The sequence below is a fragment of the Squalius cephalus genome, assembly GCF_949319135.1.
Source record: "Squalius cephalus genome assembly, chromosome: 5".
Lineage (NCBI taxonomy): Eukaryota > Metazoa > Chordata > Actinopteri > Cypriniformes > Leuciscidae > Squalius > Squalius cephalus.
This window is the reverse complement of record NC_137126.1, coordinates 43,192,282-43,211,475: the sequence shown is the minus strand read 5'-3', so window position 1 is coordinate 43,211,475 and position 19,194 is coordinate 43,192,282. Positions and strand designations below refer to the sequence as shown.

The 19,194-nt window shown below is 36.7% G+C and overlaps 1 protein-coding gene across 5 annotated transcripts in view; it reads right to left on the bottom strand.

Moving 5' to 3' along the window:
* Window positions 1-5,345: 5,345 nt before the first annotated feature.
* ypel1 (yippee-like 1) overlaps window positions 5,346-19,194 on the bottom strand; it is a 30,255-nt gene continuing 16,406 nt past the window's right edge. For all 5 annotated transcript variants that reach the window (XM_079871713.1, XM_079871714.1, XM_079871715.1 and 2 more), the window contains 3 exons: window positions 13,092-13,135; window positions 10,853-10,961; window positions 5,346-8,770 (listed from right to left, as the gene is read on the bottom strand). In XM_079871713.1, the coding sequence (XP_079727839.1) occupies window positions 8,681-8,770; window positions 10,853-10,961; window positions 13,092-13,135 (243 nt within the window). In that variant the 3' untranslated portion in view covers window positions 5,346-8,680. The remainder of the gene's footprint in view (window positions 8,771-10,852; window positions 10,962-13,091; window positions 13,136-19,194) is intronic.

Below are 19,194 nucleotides of genomic sequence, written 5' to 3'. Positions count from 1 at the left end.
CAATTAAATGTGTCTATTGTAATTGAGGAGCATATCAGTGTGTCTTAAGAGTGACCTTAGAAAAAAGTCATGGAGAGAAAATCAAATGTCATGTGTGTCGTCTCTTAAAAGCAAATTATTGTTTGCTTAAAAAGGCTGATCTTATCATTCCAACAATGCAATATGTTGTAGTTTTTTCTTAGTAGCAAGAAAAAGAAGGAAAAGTATGTTGCTAACTTGCTATATGTTGTCAACTCCATACCTGTATTAAAGAGATAGTTCACCCAAAAAATTCGGTCATCTTTTACTAACCCTCATGTCATTCCAAACCCGTAAGACACACAAATGAAGATTTTTAAACAAAATCTGAGCGATTTCTGGCCCTCCATTGACAGCTACGCAACTACCACTTTAATGCTTCAAAAAGAGACCGTAAAACTAATCCATATGAATCGAGCGATTTATATGTCCAGATCGCTCTATATGATGAACAGACTGAATTTAGGCTTTTATTCACATATAAACATTCATCAACTCACTCATCAGTTGTGGTAAACAACGACATGAGGATGAGTAAATGATGACAGATTTTTCATCTCTGGGTGAACTATCCCTTTAAAGAGTATTTTTTAGCTGCAGGCGTTTGTGAAGAACACAGAGGTAAGAGAGACACGTGTGAGTCCCGCACATGCTCATGTTGCAACACCTACAATCTATAGGTTTTCAGGAAGCAACTCTCATGTTTACGGTAACGTGACATTTGACGCAGTGGTGTTCATGTGACAGTCCTTGCTGTTGTGTGTAATGAGTGTATATGTACAGTGTCAATGCTGTATTGATGGGCGGACAATGTTTCATTGATTGTTTTTGCGGTGACCTTCAGCTCTGTGTGCAGGCCTGTACGGGTGAACACACAGGTTTCACTTACACTAACACACAGGACACCCTTTCCTCAGTGCTTAATGGTGATCAGAAGTACATCAGAGACGTACAAATGAGACTTGAATTGTGACTTGCACACTTCAGTTCATTTGTTCTTGGAGGAATTTGATTAGTTCATTTTGAAATCATGTTATCTTGGCAAATCTGAGCATAATTTAAGACATTATTCAGAATACTGACATCTTTTCCAAGTAAAAATAAATCTGAGAATCTCACTTAAAGTGAGATTTTACCCCAAAATACATATTGTGTCATTATTTACTCACCCTCATGTTGTTCCAAACCTGTATGACTTGCTATCTTTGGTTTGTTTGTCATAATAAGTTGATCCAAGTCTTCTGAAGAGATCTTTCTATGTATCTCATTGCTGTATAGAAGAAAGTTGAGAATCTTTTCAATGGGAATCCAAACAACAAGGAACTAGTCATATGTCTCTTCTGTCTTGTTACGCAACAAAGTTGGTGATGTAATGCAGTGCACTTCAAGAAAAATAATCACAATGGATTGAGCTTGTGCCAGAAAGATCATAATTTCCTCTCCAGTTTATTTGCTGGGGCAAACGGGGAAATCTGAAAGAATAGAGCATGTGATGAGAACTTTTGTCAGTCAGTAATGAATGTGACTATGTCCTCTTTCAGACCATTACCACACAAACCAGGCAGTGTTATAAAAACAAAACTGTTCTCTTGTTGCTTTTCGTGAACCTGCTTTAAAATGAAATGGCCACTGTGAGAAAGAGAACAGCAGAAAAAACTCTGACGTCAGAGCAATAAACAATGGTGTCCAATCACAGGACATCTAACGGGATATTTTAGTGAACCTGTGTCATCAAAATCCTCACGAGTGATGTTTAGAATGCTCTTTCAAAACAGAAACTACATGCATTCTGGTTCTCTTATTATATTCTGGGTTTAATATCACTTCAGCTATACATTTACAGGATTTGTAACATGATGTCAGTTCTCTCGGAAAAAACTTCTCCCTCAGTTTTAAAGGCAGAAATGTGAAACTTTTGTCAAAGCATTTACATAAATTCTTCTGTAAATTTTTTTTTATATTTGAGCTGTAAAGTCTAAATTGGCCTTTTGAAATGGGACCATGAGTGAATAACATCGTGGCAATGTTTTTTGGTTTTATTTGTAGTTGTCAGGCCTACCTTTTCGTACTAATCAACTATATCTTGTTTGAGTTTTTATGACTTCACATGAGCTGGGTGTTGCACATATAATGTGATACCGGTTTAGATAGTCATGACAGATCATTATGAAAATATGATAAATTTATTCACAAGATATAAGCAGGAATACTAGCAAAAATGTTGTAGACTAACTATCCCAAAAATACGGTTTACATGGAGCAAACTCCATCACATTAGAAATTAACCCGCCAAGAAAAGTAGTCCCACCCTAAAATGATTTAAACAATTTTGCAGTCAAATAATAAACATTTTTACTGAATAAGTGCCATTAAAAATTAGCTTCATGTGTCTGATTATCATCTAAATGCTTTTACAAACAATTTTCTTTTGAGAGATAAGACTATTTCTATGGTTATTGATACAACCTGGTGTTTTAACTCAAAATATCCCTTTAAACACTAGTGAAGGAGACAGCCAACACATTTATGAACTTATGTGAATGGTTGTTTTTTTTCCCCAGAAGCAAAAATGGCAGCCCCTTCTGGATTACCTAAATAAATTTGGCCATTATTTTGGTATTTGAAGGTTACCATGGAAACAGCACCCTGTGTAGCAAGGCAACACAATCTAATGGTTGCTTTTTCACGATGATAAGCCATTGTAGCTAATGCAACCGCTAGACTAGAACTAATCAAATCATGATCTCTGGCGATGTTTTATAGAGTTGCTATATATATATTTTAAAAATCCACCTTCTCACCCTTACTCAATTGTGCTCTGGTTGCTGGCTACAGGAAAAGCATCTCTCTCGTAGACATGTAATAATTATGCATTAGAGTGCACGTTAATGCGTGCGTGAGTGTTCGCACATGGTCCTGGAAATAAATCATTCAAAGCTGAAATTGGAAGCAGGGAGATCATGTCACACCTGGTACGTAGAGACAGAAAACACTCTCGCACGAACAAAGAATGGCCTTATTTAAATTCAACGTAAACATCCTAATATATTAAGACTATAAAAACAGGCCTTTCATTACCCAAAATGCATATGGATACTAAACATTGACTTAGTTTTAGCCACAAAACGAGTGTACAAACTACATTAAGCCATTGTTTTGATTAAGTTACTCATGCAACTCTTCATCTGTCTTTATTTAAAGACTGGCAAATCTGTTAGTCAGTAACTAAAAACACTTAAACGGCCTCTAAGCCGCACGGCAATAAAGCGCCGGTCGCTAGGAAACCACAGCATATTCTTAGCACAAAAAAGGGAGTGAGAGGTTGAACGTCCTCAGTGGCGAGAGAGAGAAAATCACATCTTATCTGGTTTATCCAGGCACCTTATTCAACTGGTCTTTGTTCCCCATCTGGAGTCATGCCAGCCATTGATAAGACAAAGGCGACCTCCAGACCTCTTACTCCTGTGCTCTTCGTTAGTGTGTCACTTGACCATATTTACACACTTGATTGTCGTGTTCGGCTGTTAACTGAATACATATGTCAGATCAGGACAATTTTTTTCCAAGTAAACGGAAAGTAATGGAGCCATTGCCAAATGCCTGAACTCTTGCCGTATTTTGTCTTGCCATACAGATTAGTAGGCCTAGAAATGAATACTATTGTGTTGAACATTAAAATCTGATGTTCAGCCAACCTCGAACTTTCAGAGCAGACGCTTATTGATGATAAAAGGAAAAAAAAACACATAGTAAGAGAGAAGTTCTGTTTTCTTATGATATAGTGATATTGACATGCATAAAAAAAACACTAGCTTTCAAATGTTGTGTGCATGTTTAGTACTGATAGTGATACTGGCTCAAACATTTTTTACCTGGGTGGTTTTGCATGATTTACTCCAATCTGTTTCAGTTTTCCTTTGTTTTTTTTCCTGTTGCAAAAGAATAAAAAATGCCTCAGCAGGTATATGCAAAGATAAGATATAGTGACTAAAGTTTGCATACACAGTAGAGATTCAGTTTTGACATTAGTGGTGGAGGATTCCCTTGATTACAGAATAATTACTTCAGTGATTGTACATTTCAAGCTTAATCATTACACATATGCTTATTAGCCTGAGGAACAGGTCTAGTGTGAATACAGACGTAATAGTCCACACTGACTGACTGGGTTTCAGGTCAACGAATCAGGTCAAAGGACTTTAACGTAAAAACTCTGCTTTACTGGTCTGACTAAACATCATTAAATGCTTTGTTTTCCTTAGTGTACAACCCAACTTCGATATCTGCTTTTACTTCAATATAACCTTCTCTTATCAACATTAAAGGCATGCTGTTGATTTCCACAGTAAGTCATTTCAACTTGTGCCTGAATTTATAAAAACAGAAAAGATTTTAAAGGAAATACACCATTGAAGTCTCTAGGTTGACAATAAATGTTTAAAAGAGGAAAGAAGAAAATGGCTTATATGGAAACTTAAAGGGTTCTGTCAGGCACTTAATATACAATTGGGGTTCCCATCATGGATTTAGTTTTTAGTAATTTTTCATTTTAATTAAAGCTCATAAACATACTCTATCATTAGAAAGAAAAAAAAGTAACCTGTAAAACATCAAAACATCAGTAAAACGCTGGCTATATATAGAACCCCATTATGCCATTGTTTTCTAAGGGTGTAGCACTAAAACATTTGTCAGTATGAGAAATATGATTGAATCCATTCCTTCAATTCATGCCGACATGCACAAAATTTTTTTTATTAAACATGGAAACTTTCACTTCAAATGACTATGCATACAGCACTAATTTACTTCAAATTTAAAAATGTTACTTAAAAATGTTAAAAAATCTGTCAATCCGTCCACTATGCTACAATCACCCATTGACTTTGTAAATGCATTTATAAACTAAATGTATGCTATTAATGGAATATTCCAAGTTAAATTAAACTGAAGCTCAATTATTTAATAGCCTGCATAATAGATTATTATATGAATCTAGACCTTTGTGATATCAGATATTACAGAAACTACATATCAGCAATAGTCAAATGCAAATGGACAACGAGACTCAGAAGTGATAAAAGCATTTGCCTAATGTTTCTGACAACGCATTGCTTTAATGCCACGACTTTTGAATTTTAAGCCAACATGCAAAGCTGGTGAGTGTCAGTAGACCAAAAACACTCTAGTAAGGATGTTTGATCAACAGGAGAATAAATACGACTAGAAAATGTAATGAAAAAAATGCTTTTTGATCAGTTTTACAGAAGGATACTTGTGATTATTTTTTAAAGATATTAAATCAAATCAAAAAAAGATCCAACAAATCCACAATACCATTTAAGCTTTATTGTGATATCGGATAGTCTACAATACAGTGAAAACAGACAAATGTGACTTTTCTTTACTAGGACAGAATGCAAAGCAATGTAATCAAGTAAAAAGAAGAAAAAAGCTTTTTTTTGCATTGAAGAAAAAAGAAAGAAAACCAGGCACGACTTAATATAGCCATTATAAACACAACATGCTTTAGACCTTATATTTTAACAGTCCTAAGAAAAGAACTCTGCAAACTCATACAATCGTTTCCTTTGCATACCACTGTCGCCTAAACTAGATGTCATTTGAATGACAAATCTCAAATGAACAGCTCTAGAAACGTTTGAAACCAGTGTCACCAAAAGAAACGGCAAAAAAGGGAAGTAAACAATCTTTTCCACCGCCAACACCTCAATATGTTGCTGTAAAAGACAAATAACAATTAAAAATTGTTTCAATTAATTTCCCACTTGGTATTCAGAGAGGCCACAAACTCACTTTTTGGTTTGACCAAGTGATTCAGTTTCCAGATTGGTGCTGTATGTTAAAAACAACGCTCTCGGCTGAAAGGTTTCATCATTTTTGGTGCACAGACTGCACACTGACAGTGACACTGGTTTGGATCTAGTTCTGATTCTGAAAGTCTTAGGGAAAGCTGTTTTTTTGTTTTTTGTTGAACGGTCAGGGTTCGGTGTTTCTATTGTGAAATTTCGGCAGGTGAATCCAGCTCACCGCTGACCATGACGCTAAAACACGACCAGCAGACTTTCTGCTATTAGGCTCTCAACAGGAAACTATCGAAGGATGAAAATCAACTTTAATATATAAAAACAAAACAACAAAAACAAAGCTTATCATCAAGCTAAGAGAGCACACATCAAAACACGCTGTGATACAGCAAAAGAAGTGTAATAAAGGAAACAGCACAGAGGAACTAGTGAACAACAGCAAAAACGGCTACAAATAAAGTGAGGAAAGTAAGGGAACACGCATACATGCATCCACACACACACTCACTCATCATTCACACACACACATATAAAGCCAAAGGTACAGTGAACAAAAGTGCTTCAAGTCGGGGAAGTAGAGAAACTAACCCAGTAGAAATATGTATAAAACCTTAAATATGTTACTTTATGTACAAAACTGTGTGAGAGGGACAATGTATTGTCTGTAACTCTGTATCATCTTTCAAGTAAGATATATCTACAACTATTTTGTTTGCATTGTCTTTGACTGATTCAAAGGTCACGTGACCTGACTGACCTTATCGGTGACGAACCCCGACTGAGGGTTCGCCACTCGTCCTACTATTGCCCGCCGTCCCACCCGCCCATAAGCACGACAAAACCTCGATATTTATTCATATCATTCATTATATATAGTTATACTTGATAGAAATCTACATTAAATTCCCCTCTTTACCTCTACAGGAAGTAAGCTCCGCCCCCTCCCGCTCTAACCACCCCGCCCCCTTTTATATACTTTGCAGGATACAACCACTGTTTCATAACATCTCTAGCTTTGACATAGAACTATGAAAAAATACTGGATTATATTATGCTTCGGTATAGACTTTCGAGTGGATAGAGGTTCTGTGAGGTTCGTTTCCAAGTTCGTGTCGTTTTTCGAGTTCGAGCTCCCGCTTCTAGTAGATGTGCTGGGTTCTCGGAGTCATGCGCCGCACAACAACAGGAGAGGGAGATTTCTTTTTTTAATCTTTTGAAGAGGCACAAGATTCATGCTGCTTAGAGGCAAAGACTCGGAGAAAAGCTACAAAAGGAACGCATGGGCTCGCATGCTCTCAGACAGTCCGGGTAAAGTGCAGAAGGTTTAAAAGTGAAAGCTCTGGATTGCATTTATCTCTATTAGCAGCAAAAGAATCACGTAACGTCACTTTGAATGGTGTCTGATTGTTAAATTTGAGACCGGTTTCTGATGCGCGCATCAAATTGAACGAATTGTGAGCGTAGCGAACAGGTCTGCCAGCCTGTGGAAGGAAGCGAAAGCAGCAGATTTTGTGTGTTTGAAACGAGAGGGAGATGATCAAGCCAGCAACCACCCAACCCTGCAAATCATTCAAAGCATCTCATACAATCATTCCATTATTATCAATGAAAAAAGGCCATTCAATGGACAGACTTTTGCCTCTAAACCCATGAACAAGGCCTCTGCAAAGTGCAAACAAAGTAACTGCATTCAAGTATGCCATAAACATAATGCGTAAAACACACAGAGCTAACATGCGTGTGCATGTCCTAACATGTGGTTTAACACATAAATTACACATAGCAATGAACATACACATGATTGTAATATCAACAACAATAGTTTTGTAAAATCATTTGGCGTGAAGGGGGATGAAAACGTAATGCAAACATTGTTCCGAGGAGGACACTAGTTTCAGTTTTCCCCTAATGTCCAGTGCATCCAACCGGCTGTAGCTCGTCTTGTGTTTTTCCTCTCGTATATAGTACGGTTGCAAAAATGGAACCTGCCACAAATGCCAACTCAAAGACGCGTGTTTGTGTAATCTCACCAAAAGCACCAGAGGCAACTAAAGCTCCTGTAGGGGGTCAAGACGCTACTGCTGTACCAGAGTGTCCCGCGAATTGCACAGTGAAGTCATCCGAGGAAGAAAAGAAACATTTCGATTCGGAAATAAAATGGTTAAAACGCAAGGGAGATCATAAATACAAAAAACGCTATGCCACTGCAATGCTGAACGCCCACCCCATCCAAAATATACTGCTACATAGCCTCTAACGCATGTCAATCGTGTCGGTCGCCACCCCAACGTGAACGGAAAGACGATCGGGACGGGTCGGACTCAAGAGAAGGAGAAAAATGCTAACCAGTAACATCAGTCCACCAGGGAGGACTCCAGATTCCCGTCGAAAAGAAAGTATACACACTAGAGCGCGCACCTCCCGCTTATTCACAAAAAGAGCGGAGGATGTCAAACGAAAAAAATGAGACTGTCTTCTGGATACTGTCGACAGCTTACGAGGAGGGCCGAGCACACCGAAACCAGTTGATGGGGCGGAAACTGAGTCCAACAGGAAAGGAGAAGGTTCGGATCCCAAAGTGTTGACATGTACATCTCCGAAAAGGTCCTAGAGAGTCTTTCAGTGACCGCAGATACGCTTTCCGTCACTCTGTCTTTGAGTTTTGTGATGACCCAGTCTAGATGTGTCATGGTTGACGTTGGCGTGTGTGTGCGCGCGCGTGTCTGTGCGTTTTATTTTCGTTTGTGTACGTGTGCGTGTGGTGGTGTCACTCGGCAAAGTCCACAACAGAGCAGCCCAAAGGTCACTGAGCAGAGAGAGGAAGTAGGCCGAGGTCACTCCCAGCCATTATCTTTGATCATGTGAGCCAGCTCGATGATGAATTTGCCTTCTTTGTATTTCTGACTGCTCTCAAATGCATGCTCCTGTAACAGAGACAAAAACAGACAAATGTTACAACCAAAAAAATAAAATTTAAATTCACAAAGCAGTGTTGACTACTGAAATCAGAAAATATTTTTGTCCACTTTTTCATGCTCTTAACTCTGTCCCCAACACTGACGGAATTTTCCGGCAATCCATGTTTTCACTGTTATACCGTAGGGGGCGCTATTACGCATCTTCTGAAAGAGTAAAGGATCTCGGGATCGAAAAACAAGCAAAGAAGCAGCAGCAGAAACAAGCGATGGAAGCATTGCTTACGCATACAGTATGTAAGCTAACATGATCAACAAACATTAAACAGCATATAAATCAAAACTGCCAAACGTTACTTCATGAAATGTTGAACCCATGAAGAGGTATTTGATTATCGTTCTGAATCTGTCAAACATATCTGTTGATATGTTGTATGTTTAGATATTTATGCAACAAAATATTCTGGGGGCCTTTAAAAGTTTTGAGAAAATGATCAAAAATGCTGCAGTTGGCTGGCAACTTTTGTAAACAAACAAACAAAAAAACACTGGCTTAGAAAGAGTTACAAGATTATAATCATCGAATTGTGATTTTCTGATAAAAAAAAATTGCGATTTAAAATGCAAATTTTTCAACAAATAAAAAATAAGCTCCAGGTTTACTGAGCTTGTTTGTAGGGCTACACAATGTAGCCAAAACATTTCTGAATATATATCAATATGACTATAAAATAAGAATAAATAGGGGGGAAATACAATGTTATAAACTTGTATGCTGAAATGAAGGTCTTTTTAACCCCTTTTGAACCTCATCTGGACTGAAATCGGCCCACTAGAGCAGTGGTGTGTCATCGTGCCTCTGGATGATAACTCTACACTTGCAGCTTCCTGAAATAAGAGCTGTTCCAGAGAGGTTCTCATCAGATGATGATGAAAAAGCTAAGAAAACTGGTCTGTGATCAGTGTTCCAGAGTGACTTCAATCTGAAGGCTCTGTAATCAAACATGTGGAGACCTGAAGACTAACAAGATTGAGTCATGATGTAAAATCCCTCTTAACCAATCCCGAGACACGATTAGAGCTCCTGTTTAATCAGGAAGAGAACTATATAAAGCCTCAATACCCGCCATCTACAAAAACTGAGCTTTCTTTTATCGTTAGTTTTAGGTGAAATGATTAATAGATTACAAACAACTAATTTATTAACAATATACCAATGCTTTCCAAAGCAGAGATACATACACCTTTGCTTTTTCTCACATTAACATCCAATTAGGGAAGTCATTTTGAATAGGTTGGAATATATTTGACAACTTGATTACATATTTTGCATTTAAAGTAGCTCATTGATGATCCAAATTTACATTAATCAATATTAAACCATATTTCACATTTAGTTATATACTGTTCAAATGTTTGGGGTTGGTTAGATTTCTTAAAAGTTAGAAGTTTCTTAAAAATTGCATTTATTTGATCAAAAATACAGTAAAAACACTATAATATTGTGAAATATTACTACTTAAGATTATTAATTTAAAATAGCTGTTTTCTATCTTAAAAAGTAATTTATTATATAAATGTCTTATTTTCATGATATTTCAAACTATTTTAAATGCACATCACATGTGCGAGCATTATATTATGAGATAGCGTCTGGTTAAGGATTTATCAATGAAGTGTTATTGGTACTGATCTATTAAGTGTCTGCTGTTAAGATTGCATATGAAAACACAACAGCGTGAACACTAACAGCATCAAAGTGGGCTGTAATTGAGCTGTGAATAAAGACATATATAGAGCTATATCTGTGCTGGACTGCAGTGAGAAGTCAATGCAAGGGCATGTTAATTCTGGTCACTGGAGCCCAGCTAAGTAACAGGATATCAGTAGACAAAAATAAAGAAACCCACACAGCTCAGATTTGCCAACTGCTGTCACTGCAACTGCAGAACAAGCTCTCTGACAAGCACATATCAGCAAAGTGCAACACATTGAAACAAAAAGCAGCTTGTATTGTGATGCAAGGAAAAGAAATGCAGGAGTTTAAAATAATAGTCTATAATTTGTGTAATGGAAGGAGAGTCAACTTACGTATTTCCAGCCCAGAGTGGTTTTACAATTTTCACAGTAGATGTCTGCCACAGCATGTAAACCTGTCAGGAGAACCCTCTCCTCCGCTGGACCACAACCGACATTCACACTGAGGGAAAAGAGGTTAATCAGTGGTCAAAATGATGATTCATGTGACTGACCTGTTTCCTGAAAGTCATTGTGGGTAATCTTTACTGGATGACCACTAAGTAGATCAGAAGCAGTACTACAGCAGATGTGAAGAGACCAGCGGCCATGCAGCATCACAGTGAAACGAGACTTGGATACAGCTAGGGCCTCATTTTATTGTAACATAGATCCACTGGCATTTAAAAAAAAGACTAAGAACAAGAAGTTTGCCAAAGCATACATACACAAACTGCAGCATTCAATTAAATGCAAATGACATAAGAATAGATTACGAATGATTTACACAGTTCTGCTTGTCTTTAATGGGGCTCAATGTTAGTAAAGTTACAAATTTAGAAGCAAAAGATTATTTAAATTAGCAGGTGGGGATCAGATGCATAATGAGCTGGCTTTGATGTTATAGTCAAAACTTATTTAAATACATAATGAATAATAAACTACCATTCAAAAGTTTAGGGTTGGTATGTTTTTGAAAGAATTATCTTGTGTTCACCAATGCTGCATTTATTTGATCAAAAATACAGTAACATTTTGTGAAATATTATTACAATTTAAAATAACTTTTACTTTAACATTTTAAAATGTAATTTATTCCTGTGATGCTGATTGGCTGCTCAGGAAAATTTCCTATTATTACAATCAATTTTGAAAACAGTTGTGCTGCTTAATATTTTTGTAGAGACTGTGATGCATTTATTCATTGATGAATAGAAAGTTCAAAAGAACACCATTTAGTAAAAATAGAAATCATTTGGAACATTATAAATGTCTTTACCATCACTTTTGATTAATTTAACCCATTCTTGCTAAATAAAAGTATTAATTTCTTGAAAAAAAAAAAAAAAGTTACTGAAATCTTACTGAGCTTTTGAACAGTAGTGTATGATATATCTGTAAATATTGAGACGTGCATAAACAAGCTTTTTTCAATTTTGCAGCCAACTAAATTTGTTGCAATGCAATTCTCACATACAATTTCATAAAGTCTGTATAGGTAAATATTGTATTATTCAGTTCAATACAGCATTCAGAATATTTCAAGGGACACCAAAGCTCTCTTAACAAAATAATCTTTCTTGCGTTTACATTAGAAGCCGAAACTTCCACAAGTGATGACAGCGGTCTCTATATTTTTGCACTGGCAGTGTTTAACACTTGTGCTCTGCTGTTCAGTCTGTGAATTGCCTGAGGAATGTCACAGGTCACTAACACGAACAGTCAACCTCGACTTTATCATCGTAATATCTCACACACACCAGAGCGCTAGCTTAAACACACTGGTAGCGCAATGCTGAAATATGATGAATCATCAACTCGCATCATTAGATAGCAGTGCTATGTTTAGGCCTACAGCTCTTTTTAATATGCAAAACAGCTATAGCCATTCCTCTATGAGTCTCAGACAGAGATATAAGGGATAATGTGCAGTCAAACGGTCATTTTCGCAAAATAAACCCCTTCTGGGTGATATAAGACCCCTCTGCTTTGCACTCCGTCTGGGCTTATTTTGCAATAACATCCAGAAACATTCTCCCTTATATACACTACCGTTCAAAAGTTTGGGATCAGAATGATTTTTTGATGTTTTTGAAAGAAGTCTCTTATGCTCACCAAGGCTGCATCTATTTGATCAAAAATATAGTATAGTATATAATATGAAATATTTTGTATTTTATTACAATTTAAAATAACTGTTTTCTATTTGAATATATTTTTAAAAATGTAATTTATTCCTGTGATGCAAAGCTGACTTTTCAGCATCATTACTCCAGTCTTCAGTGTCACATGATCCTTCAGAAATCATTATAATTTGATGCTCAAGAAACATTTCTTGTTATTATCAATGTTAAAAATTGTCGTACTGTCAATGTCTGCGTAATATTTTTTTATTTAAAATATAAATCCTTTGTGCCATTATAAATGTTGCTACTGTCATTTTTGATGCATCCTTGCTGAATAATAGTAATTTCTTTTAAAAAAAACATAAAAAAACATTTACTGACCCCAAACTTTTAAACAATAGTGTATCGTCTTAATTCACAACAAGAAAATGCTATAAATTGTTGATGTGAATGAGATAATTACTTACACTGAATTAAAGAGGTAGGCTCGTCCCTGGCTGCCTTGGAATGACTAGAGAGACAAAAAGAGAAATATAATGTTATGTATGAAGATAATGTTCAGATCAGAGTTCTCGCACACTCACAAATGCATCGGACACGCACATGGATTTCCATGAAAGATTCACTAAGAGGCATTAAAAGAGAGTGCGTGTGGGCGTTATGGTGCTCTGTCTATGTTTGTTCGTGTGTGTGTGTGTGTGTGTGTGTGTGTGTGTGTGTGTGTGTGTGTGTGTGTGTGTTCATGGAAAGTCTGTCTGAAATACACTGTGTTCTGACAGCCAAGTTCTGGTCACAGGCCAACATGTGCATTTAATAAATGGTTCTTAGCATATGTGTGTGCAAGTATGAAACAGTGTTTCTCTTTAGAAAATGTGTGTGTGCTTATGACACTCTACATAATAAGCTCCACACATTGAGCTGACTAACAGACAGTGAAGGAACAGAGGTGCTTTTATTCCTCCTCATAAAAATGGAGATAAAGCTACACTGAATGGAGTCGCTTCTGTTGGGTTTCCATTCAGTGTTCAATGATATAGTTCACCCAAAAATGAAAAGTCCGTCATCATTTACTCATGTTGGTCCAAACCTGTATGGCTGTCTTTCTTTTCTTTTTTTTAATTTGTGGAACACAAAAAGGTGAAATTTTGAAGAATTTCCTGGCCACTCTTTTTAAAATAATCAAATCTGTCAAGTCCAAAAATGGAAAATAAATAAATGAAATGAAATAAATAATACAAATAAATTAATTAAAACACATCATAACTGATCCATAAGACTCAAGATTCCTAAATTTCAGAACAAAAACCTTGAAACCTGCTGTACTTCCTTGGCATGTTCATTATAATTTATGAAAGAAGTAGTCATTTGTGAACAAATCTCTTTTAGTCAGATCTTTTCAAAGAATCGGTTCATTTAGTTCAGGGGTGATTATTGATTATTGCCACTTCCACAGACATAATTAATATTTTACAAACTATAAATGTTTGCTAGTACATATCTGTATTTAAATGTCAGAAACATGCATGTGGTTGAAAACACTGAACAATTGTATTATATGACAAGCACCGAGTATGTCTGTCTCTGGTTCAGCAGCCAATGTGTGAGTGCAGATTTTAATTTAGCAGTTGATCACGTGACGCACTGAGCGTTCTAATCACGCCGGTGTGATCGCACACTTCAAAGGGTTAATTATCAAATTTAAAAATATTGGGTTTTTTGTCTTTTGGAAGCTGCATTAAAATCCATTTGGGCTCAAAAATCACGTGCCTCAGTTTGAATGGGCATAACGCCTATTTAAAAAATTAAATAGCGCACAAGTCACTATAAGCTTGATATCTCCATTTCCATTCAGTGTAACTACAAGGAATGATCAGCATACCACTAAAAAGATCTTCTTTAGTCTTCCACAGAAAAAAAAGGAAAGTCTAGAAAGTTTGGAGCAACATGATTGTAAGTAAATGATGTCAGAACTTTCATTTTTGGTTGAACTAATCCCCTAAGTGTCAGGTGTTTTTAAAGGAGACATATCATGCTTTTAAATTGTTCCTTTTTACATATAAATCATACATTTGTAGTCTATATAAAGCGGAACTGCAATGCTTGGGTCTGAATTCCTCATTATTATAGCTCCACAGGCCCCTTTTTTACCCCTTTTCTGATGTGCTTCTGAAAGCAACTCGTTTTGGTGCGGTCTCTTTAAATAATATTGAGACACTTCATACCCCGCCCCCTCTCCAGGTTGCAGAGGTTCAACTCCACCCCGTTCGGCCATTTTTGTAGTCTGGTAGCAGAGATAGGATTATCTAGCGGCACAGAAACTTTTATACACACGTTATTAACAAAATGTCAACAACGGAAGACTTGTCCAGCCAGCCTTACATGTTCGAGCCAGAGTCGGAGCCGGAGCGAGATGAAAATGAAGACGACGAACCTGCAGAACAACGTCTTCATATGGATGTATCGCAATGGTGTGTTACTGTATTTACACATGAAACTTTGGTCTTCCGACCTTTTACCACCGTGTCGATTTATTTTGATTAATATGTCCGAGGGAGAGAGAGCAAGACAGCGTCTAGTTTGGAGACGGTGAAGTCTTGTTTACACTTTCGCCTGGCTCTTAAGAGAGAGTGCGAGCGCGCGCGAGACCGGGTCTCTCTCTCTCTGCTCGTTCTTTCAGTTAAACATGCTCCTGTCACAAGCGCGGCAGTTCATCTACATTAGACGGTGTAATGAAGCGTGTGGGTTACTACATCCAACAACCGAACATTTTAACTTACCCTCTCATAACTTCTGCACCCTTTAGCTTGGACTACAAAATTGCAGCGAGAAATAATAATGGCGGATTGCTCGAAGTGTTGGGCCGGAAGTCAATGTCCTTATTTGGCAGTTCCACTGCAAATACTGTGACGTATTAGTTCAAAAAACGTCATAGATAACAGAAAAATCTGAACCGGTTGAAAAATATGACCAAAACAGAATATAAAGATATCAACGAAGCACCTGAAGAGAATAATTTCATCTTTTCTGTACTTCTAAACACTCCAAATATACAACAAAATGCATTTAAGGGCTAAAAAAGTGCATTTAGCATGATATGTCCCCTTTAAAGCTGTCTGCTGTCTCTGTCAGTATCTCTGGCTCCTTAATCTCTTCTCTGGCCACTTTCTTCTCTTTGCTGATGGTTTTAAAAGCATTAACCTGTTTAGCATCTACCACACCCTAATAACACAGATCACAGAGTTTAGTCTAATGAGGGCAAGAATACTTCAGTCACGTACACAAACAGCACTGCAAAAGCAGCAATGAACAGCATACAAATAAAATGTAAATACTGTTCATGTACTATAAAGTTTGGAACAACACAACTTACTTTAAATATTATTTGGTTAATTATTATTAGTGGTCGACCGTCCGACATAGATTTTTCGCTGGCTGATATAAAGCCATTATCACACTAATTGATTTTAATTTGAAAATGCTAAGTTTAGAAAGGATTTTTAACAACTTTACAAGACACTTCAAAACACTTCTTTTTAACATGTCCACATTCAGAATGAGCAACAATTAACCCTCAGACGGTCTTCGTTTCGGAGTCACATCCTGGGCCTTCCCGGTCAGAAGTGACCGGAGGCCTAAAAATGAAACTTCCTCCATCCCAGTAAAACCAATGCAATTTATTTTTGTTCTATAATATTTATTCTTTTTAATTTTGTATTTTGAGATAATTTTATTGAATTTATTAATATTTATGCAATATTTATGGTCTATTTTTGCCATTGAAAATAATTAAAAAATTTATATAAATATGTGCATTTTTTAAAAAAAAAATTATACAGTATTTTAGTTTAATATAGAGTCTAGGCCTTCAAAAAAAAAATGTTTGAAGCAGATTAGCACCATCTGGTGAGAGTATGGAGAGAAAGCGTAGGAGCATGGTGTAACCACTAGATGGCATCTACAGTTCTCTATGGAGAGGCATGTGAATTCCCCAGCTGTTTATGGACACATTTACTTTTTTTTTTTTTTACATAATTTGTAACAAAAAATGCAATTCATTCAATTATAACACTTTTTGTAAAATAATATTACATTTCTTTATTTATTTATTTTTTTTTTTTTTTTTTTTTTTCAATTTCCCATTCATTTTCTATGGGGGTCATTTTTGACCGAAGACCACAAGCGTGACTATTTTTTTTACGACCACTTAGCATGCTCGAATCATGACCTCAATTTTTTTGTGTGTGCACATACCTAATGCCATACAAGTCACCAAGTTTCGTAACATTCCAATGAAGCTGTGATTTTTAAAAATTCAAAACAGATTTTTTGTAATCAAAATTGATTGGTGTTTATGTGTATAAAAGTGTGTGTGTATGTGTGTGTGTGTGGGTGGGTGTGTCTTTTTTGTACTCTTGATGTTGTAGAGTGTCACCCCTTTACAGCGGTGTACTTTTTTTTAGGATTGAGGCCGATTTGTAGATTGTACACACAAAAATTCGGAGAAATTTTTTTTTTTTTGTCAATTTCCCATTCATTTCCTATGGGTCGGTCATTTTTGACCGAAGACCAAAATCGTCACTATTTTTTTTACGACCACTTAGCATGCTCGGATCATGACCTCAATTTTTTTTTGTATTCACATACCTAATGCCATAAAAGTCACCAAGTTTCATAACATTCCGATGAAGCTGTGATTTTTAGAAATTCAAAACAGAAAATTTATCGGTCAGAAGTGACCGAGGACCGTCTGAGGGTTAAAGTGACACTTTCATTAGCAAACGCCACTAATAACGGCACTCAGTGATGGTGAGAATATTGTGAGGAGACTGTGAAAAAACACACAAGGGAACTTAGTCATAAAAAGTCGGTCTGTATATTCTAGCAGTAAGTCATGTGCAAAGGTTAAGCAGACGTATTCATGGATGGAGCACTGAGTGCTCTGACAAACCAGCTAAAAATATGGATTACCAACAACAAGTGCGATGCTTTTCAGATTAGGAAAAGCTTTTTTGGAAAACTTAAAAAGGTTCAAATAATGCACCACCAATGCATTCACTCATGAATTTTCAAACTATGTACATCCATGAGTTTTCTCCAAAAGCAGCGCATGCTTGTTGGTGTAGGTGGTTGGATTTAGGCCAGTGTGCTCCTGGTAACCAGCTGTCATCCTCGGTCGCAGGAGCTGGGGCATGGGCGAATCGGCTTTACTTTTCCACTGCCGGTGACCTGAGTATAGCTACAAGCCTAATAAAGACCGTTAAAGCCCACAGCGGCTGTCTGTGCTCTTCTAAGAGGAGTGTCTAACCAGCTCACGCTGAAGGCAAACGGGTAATTTTATAGGGACATTGACACAATGAAAGGCCCCCAACTGTGTCGGTTAACATTGTGGGACAAGTAAATCTGGCTGTTGTTACAATGGCAGTGTGTGCATAATGCACATGGGAATGAGAGGAGGGGCGAAAGCTGTGCATTTAGGAGGAAGAGAATGCATTCAAGCCAGATCGTTGAGATTTAATTACAGATCTGCCTCCATTATTATGTCATAATTACAAAAGCAGCACGCTACAGTCCTGGGAAACATTCAGTGCAAATAAGCAAAGAGATACATTAGCAACTGTTAACAGAAAGTGTATTATACAAGCTTCCGATTCAGAGTATGAAATGTTTAAGACTTACTCTTTTGTTTCAGAGCTTCTCTTAATAATTCATTCATTACGGTTACTTTTTTTGCAGCAGAAATGACTAGTGTTCCAAGTGACTCGTTTCTTTAAGGTTTTTGACATGCCTTGAGGATATCTTGGTAAGTGTTGCTTGGTTTTGAACTACTGTAACCATAACAGCAGGCCACACATAAGGGATCCCTGGGATTCGACAACTCGCTCATATTTGCTCGTGGTAAATTTCTCTTTTAAAGCGATTAATGAACACTTTAATGTTTTTTCCCCGTGACAAGGGCCAAGGCTATTTGGGTTAATCTGCAGATGCAATGAAGTGTAGATCAATTATTTTAAAATGGTGGTTTGGTCCGTGGGGCCTAATGCATAAAAGCTGCATATACAAAAAAGGGGCTTTTGCCACAGGTAATACAATTTCCTTCATCAGGATTTACAAAAAAAAAACTTTCAAAACTTTCTACCAAAGCTATGCATACTTGTACTGGTGTTTTCATTTTAGTGACTCCAGTGGTCAGTGAGCAAACTGCACAAACAGATACAAGAATTAACTTTAGCTGAATTCAACAGTCATTTTGAAGCCATTGTTCATTTTACAAATATCTTTGGCATAATTGCCTTTCAGATTTCAAACTGTGATTGCCTTGGAACAAAGTAGGTGATTTTAACCTCCGACATTTTAACTAGTAGTCACATTGACAATTCACATCAATTTAAAACAATCTCTTGGCAAGTATCTGAACTGTGCCAACTAGCTATATTATTAAGACATCAAATGGTAACATAAGCTGTGTGCCAGTTTAGAATATATACAGGGAATAATACATAAAACATACACTACCATTCAAAAGTTTGTTTTTTACAAGATTTAATTTTATTCTGCAAAGATGCATTAAAA